At 45.0% G+C, this 9,178-nt stretch overlaps 1 protein-coding gene across 3 annotated transcripts in view; it reads right to left on the bottom strand.

Annotated features, from left to right (window-relative positions):
• Positions 1 to 634: 634 nt before the first annotated feature.
• The window catches only part of NTAQ1 (N-terminal glutamine amidase 1), a 45,757-nt gene continuing 37,213 nt past the window's right edge, over positions 635 to 9,178 (bottom strand). For all 3 annotated transcript variants that reach the window (XM_083186766.1, XM_083186764.1, XM_083186763.1), the window contains 3 exons: positions 7,526 to 7,674; positions 3,790 to 3,914; positions 635 to 1,164 (listed from right to left, as the gene is read on the bottom strand). In XM_083186766.1, coding sequence (XP_083042892.1) covers positions 1,058 to 1,164; positions 3,790 to 3,914; positions 7,526 to 7,674 — 381 coding nt within the window. In that variant the 3' untranslated portion in view covers positions 635 to 1,057. The remainder of the gene's footprint in view (positions 1,165 to 3,789; positions 3,915 to 7,525; positions 7,675 to 9,178) is intronic.

Below are 9,178 nucleotides of genomic sequence, written 5' to 3'. Positions count from 1 at the left end.
CCAGAACCAGTGGGGGGAGATAATTGCTGATCCACCAGGCACGGGTGGCCAAACCGGTCCTCGAAATCTACCAACGGTCCACATTTTCCAAATCAGCTAGCTGGTGCACAGCTGTAGTCATTACTAACTGTCACATTCCCCAGATCACCTAGCTGGTGCACAGCTGTAGCCATTACTAACTGTCACATTTCCCAGATGACGTAGCTGGTGCACAGCTGTAGTCATTACTAACTGTCACATTTCCCAGGTCACCTAGCTGGTACACAACTGTAGTCATTACCAACTGTCACATTTTCAAACATGCTGCATTCATTCCTACTATAGACCCACAGGTTGCCTGGAAAACATGCACCGATCGTAGATCTCGAGGATAGGTTTGGCCGCCCCTGCACCAGGGGAACTGATAAATCAGAAGTAGTACACAGACCAGTCCGATCGAATTTAGATTTATATCCTTGTGGTTTAAATCCAGCATTCCCTGAAGAACATGACTGATGAGTGCGGAGCTGTTTTCATTCCCTGAATCCTTATTAACACTGCAATAAACCCAGCATTTGTACACTCTATCATTCAGCAAAGGCAACAGGATGGAGGAGGGAAAGGGAGCGAATAAATCACACACATACAAAGGGCAAACAATTAAAATACAAACATTTAATATTCTTCCAATTTGACGGCACAACACAGAAATACTATGTAGAACATATTACATTTTTATTGCCAAATGGACAAAGACTGTGCATTAAAAGCAACAAAATCCACTTCTTTTCAGTTCAGTCGATCATGTACCTGGAAGGGACAGACATACAGTCTGCGAATGTTGAGCTTGGTTCTGTTTTATTTGCTTATCCTGTAGGGAAATTCCATGTATCCATCGCTACAATGTGTTTCTGTCTATCAGAGGGGAGACCAGGAATTTCTGCTGGTGATAGAGATATCGGATACTCGTATCTTGCTCCGTGCGGCTCCTGGGAACATTTACAATGCGATGGATGAATTATGCAAGGTGGAAACTTCTCTGGACAATAGTAAGTTTATTAATGAGAAGTCCGGGAAGTCAGACGGGCGTGCTGAAACGCTCCGTAAGCTCTGCTAGTGTGTACACTGTGCCGCAGCCCACGCGTGGGTCCATACTGATGAAGTCGTTCAGGTTCATAGAGGATTCTGCAACGTAAATAAATAAAAACTAAAACAAGCTTTTAAAATATTCATATCAGAGGAACATTGTACAACACCAGCATTGTCTATGTTATGGGACTATAAATACCAGCATGCCCTGGCTACAGTAACAACATTCATTTTAGTACACCTGTATCAAAGTCTGCATTGTTGATATGTTCGTATAGTTTAGATAAGGAATTGTGTGTAAGGAATCCTGCTGCCTCCATTCCCCTCCTCACATCATGTCACTGCCCCTGTCACATGCAGCCCTGTCCTCACTGACACATCACTTATCTCCTGATACACTCTGTGCTGCTGGTGATCCTGCTCCTCCCACTATATAACTCTCAGTCTGTGGCTTCCTGCTGCCTCCATTCCCCTGCTCACATCATGTCACTGCCCCTGTCACATGCAGCCCTGTCCTCACTGACACATCCCTCATCTCCTGATATACCCTGTACTGCTGGGGACCCTGCTCCTCCCACTATATAACTCTCAGTCTGTGGCTTCCTGCTGCCCCTCTTCCCATCAGGTCACTGCCCCTGTCACATGCAGCCCTGTCCTCACTGACACATCACTCATCTCCTGATACACTCTGTGCTGCTGGGGACCCTGCTCCTCCCACTATATAACTCTCAGTCTGTGGCTTCCTGCTGCCCCTCTTCCCATCAGGTCACTGCCCCTGTCACATGCAGCCCTGTCCTCACTGACACATCACTCATCTCCTGATACACTCTGTGCTGCTGGGGAACCCTGCACCTCCCACTATATAACTCTCAGTCTGTGGCTTCCTGCTGCCCCCATTCCCATCCTCACATCAGGTCACTGCCCCTGTCACATGCAGCCCTGTCCTCCCTGACACATCCCTCATCTCCTGATATACTCTGTGCTGCTTGGGACCCTGCTCCTCCCACTATATAACTCTCAGTCTGTGGCTTTCCGCTGGCTCCGCTCCCCTCCTCACATCATGTCACTGCCCCTGTCACATGCAGCCCTGTCCTCACTGACACATCCCTCATCTCCTGATATACCCTGTACTGCTGGGGACCCTGCTCCTCCCACTATATAACTCTCAGTCTGTGGCTTCCTGCTGCCCCTCTTCCCATCAGGTCACTGCCCCTGTCACATGCAGCCCTGTCCTCACTGACACATCACTCATCTCCTGATACACTCTGTGCTGCTGGGGAACCCTGCACCTCCCACTATATAACTCTCAGTCTGTGGCTTCCTGCTGCCCCCATTCCCATCCTCACATCAGGTCACTGCCCCTGTCACATGCAGCCCTGTCCTCCCTGACACATCCCTCATCTCCTGATATACTCTGTGCTGCTTGGGACCCTGCTCCTCCCACTATATAACTCTCAGTCTGTGGCTTTCCGCTGGCTCCGCTCCCCTCCTCACATCATGTCACTGCCCCTGTCACATGCAGACCTGTCCCCACTGTCAATATGAAATAATGTATTAATACCGATATTAGTGAACACTTATAGAAAGTGCCCGTCACAGGTAAGCGCAGAAAACACCTGCAGAGCGCAATATCTGCTTGGGACTTGCCGATCACAGCCTGACGTTTGTACTGCAGCCTTTGAACATTTTTCAATACCTTATATAATTTGGACCCAGTTAGTGTGTTAGCCAGAGCTTCCTTCTCTCATGCCGACAGGATAGTGTGTAAGAGACTGAAAGCAGTTTGTGTGAGCCTGTGGCCAGGCGTATATCACATCAGCTGAGGTTACCCAGCACCCTGACCGTCCTGCTCCCTGTGGAAACTTTCAGACATTCATTATTCAGTGCATGAAATGACGCTGCCGGGAGCTGTGTAACTGCTGCTATCTGCAGAGGGAATGCTACATAAAGACCTTCCCCATATCCATACTGTGCTGGGGTCTCTCTACTGGGAAGCCACCATTGGCTCTTTTTCACAGTGTTCTGCCGCTGACATATAGCTGGGATCTTTGACGCGCAATAATTGTAGGAAAGTCCAATATGGCAGCTCTGAGGCTTAAGGGGCGATGCATGAGGCGAGCCGGCTTTTTTGCCAAGTGACGTGCTTGAGCGCTCTCACGGTGCTTAACACGAACGCCTACTTAATATAATGACCGCTCACTTCCACTCCACTCGTAAGTACTGTGGATATTTCAAACTGAGAGGAGGGGGTACTCATAAATGAAAAGCCTGATCAGAGGGTACGGGAGAGAGATAAGGCTGTCAGCCATTAAGACACCAGGATATTAAAATACAGACCTATTACTATTAGGAGTGTCGGCTAATAATACCTGTAAATTCTTACATTGATACACAGTCAAAAACCGTGTGGAGTCAGAGAGCCGCCGTTTTTTAAACACATTTATGTCTTGTTTGTGTTTTTTTATATTTCGCTCTCTTAAAATTTTTAATAAAAGTTAATTTTTATTAGTTTGAAGTCTTTAAAAGGTGCACCACACCAGGACATTCTTCTTCCTCTTTGTCAATAAGGCTGGGAACCGCTGACATAGTGCAAGTGGTCTGCAGCTTACACTATTGCTCTACGGCAGACGTTTGGAGCACGAGAGGACAAGGCGAGGTCACACACAGCTTTATGGACAGGAACAGAAACGGGACATGTACAGCGAGAAGCCGGCCACTCACCTGGCGTTCTGATACACGGATATGCTGGTGGAGGTTTTTTCCACTTATTGCCGGCGTCCTTCATGTGGGAGCGGTCAGATGCGAATGTCCTCAGAAACTCGTCTGCTCTAATCAGTCGGAGCTTCCTAGGGTAACAAAAAGGGGGCAACTAATTAATTCAGATAAATGACAGCTAACAAAACACTATACTACCTGGCAAGGCTAAGGACAGCACTGTAAGCTTTTCAGATGTACGGACGTATGTCTTATGTCAACCTCAAATACTATGTTATTATGTTTGATAACCAATGTGTTTGACTATGAATATATATTCTCCACTTTAGTGCTAAGGAGGAGTAGGACTTGTCCTCAGCATGTTCCTCAAAAATGCAAAGGATGATGGGAGTTTGAGAAGCGTTGGCTCTTGAATTAAATCATTTGTGCCTTTTTGCATTGACATCACGGAGTATGACTTCACTATAGAAACTGAAGCCCCATACACACGGGGTGACCCGGCTTTTGGCTGAGCGACGTGCTGCAGCACGAACGCTCAGCACACATTGCGGTGCCACCTCTCAGCACACTGCGATGCTTTTTGTGCTGAGCGGGGCTTTGCCTATATTAAGAATAGGTAAAGCCCCGTGATCTAGGGAAATCAGCAAGCACTGGCTTTCCCTGTCTGCGATACCACGCATTGGCATCCCTGCAGGGCACACACATGGAACATTCCGTGCTCCTTTTCTAAGTGATCTCGCCTGATTGCTTAGAAAAGGGTCTGAAATCGCCTCGGGGGCTTACAGACCTTAGATCTTGAATGTAGAACCTTAGATCTTGAAAGTAGAGAGCCCACCGCTTTCCAGCTATGTGATCCCATATTAGGGAGACAATCTTGGGATTGAGCATTTTTCAATTCTGGATCCTCCGATTGGAATAAAATGCCCTGGGGATTTGCATCCCTAGTGTGGACTGTACAGTGGGGATGTTATTGGATAGGAACGTTTGTGAAGGTTACGTGTGCGGCTCTGGAATGATTTACTCTCAAGTTTCTTATATTACGCAGCGAAATCCGTTGCGCTTTACAATTGGAAACAGTGATAAGACTGGGTAACAGAAGGTGGGTGCGATTATTGATGATGTACGATGAATGGTACCCGCACATATCAGCCAGTTATGGTACCAGTACTCAAAGTGACCCTGCCCAGTTCTACCTGGTTTAGGAAGTGGACTGACAGAGAAGCAAAGACTCCAAAATAGTTATTAGGGGCAAAAAGCAAAACTACATATTTTGCTTTAGTTGACCTTCTGGTCATGTCAATAATACAATTTATCTCCACATTTTGGGACACATTACTGATAATAGCCGGAAAGGTTCCTAAATAGCGGTCAAAGGGTTCATTTTGCTCCACTGTTTCAAGAGGATAGTAATAAAATAATAATGATGATATAAACAACAGCAGCAGTGACAATGGTATCTACTGTACAAAATCTGACATGGCGGCCTGGCAGAACAGAGCCGGGGAGGGCATTAATCTATCACACAGAACTGAAATACACAGAATTCACCTTTAACACTAAACACCTATAATCTGTTCTGTTATACTCAAGTACTAAACGGCCTTCATACGACCAACTCTGCTAACATGAAGGTCAGGACAATGCCTTAAGTGAATGCATCCTTGCATTACACGGGTTTTTAGGGCAGTGGTTCCCAAACTGTGCGCCTAAGCTCCCTGGGGTGCCTCGGAGCACTTGCAGGGGTGCCTCGGTTTGGTGGTCCAGAACTGATTCAAATTATTTATGGTCGATATAATAGGCAAAACTAGAGCTTGTGGCTTCCAGTTTTAAAATATGTGGATAAACGGAAGTGAATTCTGTCCCTCACCACATAACTGGACGTAAGGATGACATATAAGCACAACTTATTTAATTTAATATTGTTTTCTGAAATTCTCGGTAGCAAACTTTGCACCTAGGGGTGCCGTGACAAATATTCTGATAATCTAGGGTGCCGTGATGCTAAAAAGTTTGGGAACCACTGTTTTAGGGAATGAGGGTAGATGTATGAAGCAGTGATAAGGGAGGAAAGTGATAAAGTGCCAGGTACTTTATCACCGGCCAATCAGCTCCTGACTGTTAAGTTATAGGCTGGGTTTAAAAGGGACAGTACACAGCTGATTGGCCGGTTATCACCGCTTCATACATCTACCCCTAAGTAACAAGGTAAAAGCTGCTACACAGTGTTAACATACACTGCTGCCTGCAGATCCTTGGTTGCATGTCCTGAGTTTGTACACACGTTCTCAGTAGGTATAGGCTCAATTTGGCGCACATATAATTTCTTCTTTCCTTACCAAAAGTGCATTTTTTTTTGGTGAGGCTCATTATTTATTGTGACACCTGTATTGGTGACTAATCAGATTGTTATATACCATGGACAGCTAAGACAGCCCCTCCTTTGCTTTATTTAGGTAGCACATGTGAGAATTCCCAGCAGTCAGTTATACAGGAAAGCCAAAGGTTTACTGCACGCACTTTAGTGAAGACTGCCACCTGCTGCACATCTGAGGAACTACACACTCCTAGACAAATATTTTGAGGGGACGCGGAATAGGAGCCCGAAGCTTGGCGAGCGCCGCAAGGGGACACGGATTACTTTACATGTATTCCGCGTACCGCCCGCCACGCTTCGGGCTTGTATTCCGCGTCCGCTCGCCGCACTTCGGGCTCGGTGGCTCGCTGTGCTCGCCTCACTATCTAAAATCAACTCCACACCGACGTGGAAAGTGGGGGTATGAAAAGGTCGGAGGACGCGTACCACTGCGCTCGCCACACTTTGGGATGGCGTGGATACTGGGGGTTACATCTTATTGTAAGCACCCATAACATCTCATGGCATGGGTGCTGGCATGCGATATTTAATTGTACAAGCATCGCACACCACTAAATAAGGTACACGATGGCATGCGATGGGCGCCGTGCTAGGAAACAAGTACCGTGCCAGTTACCCACCATGTCCCCAGTAGCGCCAGTTACCCATCACGTCCCCAGTAGTGCCAGCTACAGATCATGTCCCCAGTAGTGCCAGCTACCCATCATGTCCCCAGTAGTGCCAGTTACAGATGTCCCCAGTAGTGCCAGTTACAGATGTCCCCAGTAGTGCCAGCTACAGATCATGTTTCCAGTAGTGCCAGTTACAGATGTCCCCAAGTAGTGCCAGTTACAGATGTCCCAAGTAGTACTTTTAGCAAAAAAAAAAAAAAATTACATTCTAGAAACGATGATTTCTAAATAATTTGGATAATAGGGATGAGGAATAACCAACTTGTACTACAATATGGTAAGCAATAGGTTCTGAGAAGGCAGAATTGCATATTGTTCAGCCAGATTTATATCAGTTATTAGTTAAATTTTTATGACAAAAGCAACAGGTTTTTTCCAGTTAAAACAAATCCCTGCTTTAATTTCTGCAGCAGAGAGAGGAAAAACAAAATGCTCTGGATCATACATACATACATACATCTATAAACTGGGATACGGTCACTAGGCCGACAAGCATTAGGCCGACACGACTGCAGGTCAACAGGGTCATTAGATTGACACAAGCTTGGCAAAGGCCTACAGTCAAATGGTCGACATGGGGTTTACTTTTTTTGAGCCGACCATCCAGTAGGGCGTGGTGGGAGAATAAAATAGTGTGCCCAAAGCATAACGAGCTACGTTTAGGTCTATCCAATAATCCATACCCTCCAAACCCTACCTTCTTAAATCCTTAGGGATACTGTGATCTGAACGCAGAGCTTCCTTTATATACAGGTCACAGGGACACGGGAACGGCAGTACGGTATCCAGGTCATAGATGAACCGTTGGCCCCCACTGCAGACGTGAAGCAAAATAACATGGTAATCCTGCAGAGACACAAAGAGACTTCTGTCCAAACTAAGGTGCATCACAGAGTCCTGTACAGGGAGGGTTCCACTAAACGAGTCAAGTGAAAGCAGAATATACACCAAATAAAGTAATACAAACTCTAGGTTTTACAAATTCAAACATTTTTTTAACCCCTTCCCGCCGCAGCCAGTTTTTGCCTTCCTGACAGAGCCCTTTTTTTCAAATCTGACAGGTATCACTTAAGTGGGGATAACTTTTTTTTGCTTTTACTTATCCCAGTGATTTTGAGATTGTTTTCTCGTGACACATTGTACTTCAAGTTAGTGGTAAATTTTCGTCGATACAGTCTGTGTTTTTTTGTGAAAAATACCAAAATGTCGTAAAAAAATGGAAAATTTTGCAATTTTCAAAATGTTAAATTTTCTGCTTGTGAGACAAATAATCATACCACTCAAAATAGTTAATAACTAACATAGACCATATGTCTACTTTATGTTGCCATCATTATTTCAACCTCCTTTTAATTTTTTTGGACACTAGGAGGCTTAAAATATGAATAGCAAATTCTCAAATTTTCAAGAAAATTTCAAACACTGATTTTTTTAGGGACCAGTTCAGTTCTGATGTGACTTTGAGGGACTTGTATGTGAGACACCCCCATAAATAATGCCATTTCAAAAACTGCACCCCTCACAGTATTCAAAACAGCATTTTGGAAGTTTGTTAACCCTTTAGGTGTTTCACAGGAATTAAAACAAAGTGTAGGTGAAATTTCAAAATTTCATTTTTTTTGCAGATTTGCAATTTTAATACATTTTTCTAAGGAACACAGTAGATTTTACTAGAGAAATGTGACTAAAAATTGATTCCCCCAATTCTTTTGTTTTCATAAATATCCTATATGTGGCCCTAGTGTGCACGTTGACCAAACCACAGGCTTCATAATAGAAGGAGCACCTACTTGATTTTGGAGCCTCCTTTTTATGAGATTATTTTTTAGGCACCATGTAGGTTTCTAGGCACCATAAGATGCTAAAAGTTAGGAACCCCCCCACAAGTGACCCCATTTTGCAAACTACACCCCTCAGGGAATTCATCTAGGGGTATAATGTACATTTCAAACCCCCAGGGGTTTCACCAATTGTGGTGCAACTGGGCAGTGAAAATGAAAAATTACATTTTTTACACAAAAATGCAGTTCTGGCTCAAAATTTTTCATTTTCACAAGGAATGAAGGAGACAAAGCACCCCAAAATCTGTGCCCCAATTTCTCCCGAGTACGGCAATGCCTCACATGTGACCAAAAAATACCATTTGGGTGCATGGCAGGACTCAGAAGGGAAGGAGTGATTTTTGTATTTTGCAGCTCAGATTCTGGTGGAATTTTGGTGGGTGCTATGTCGCATTAGCAAGACCCCCAAAGCACCAATACAGTGGAAGCCCCCCACAAGTGACCCCATTTTGCAAACTACACCCCTCAGGGAATTCATCTAGGGGTATAGTGTACATTTCAAACCCCCA

Source organism: Crinia signifera, chromosome 5, assembly GCF_055691185.1.
Source record: "Crinia signifera chromosome 5, ASM5569118v1, whole genome shotgun sequence".
Taxonomy (NCBI): Eukaryota; Metazoa; Chordata; class Amphibia; order Anura; family Myobatrachidae; genus Crinia; species Crinia signifera.
The sequence above is the reverse complement of the archived record's forward strand: the minus strand, read 5'-3'. Positions and strand labels throughout refer to the sequence as shown.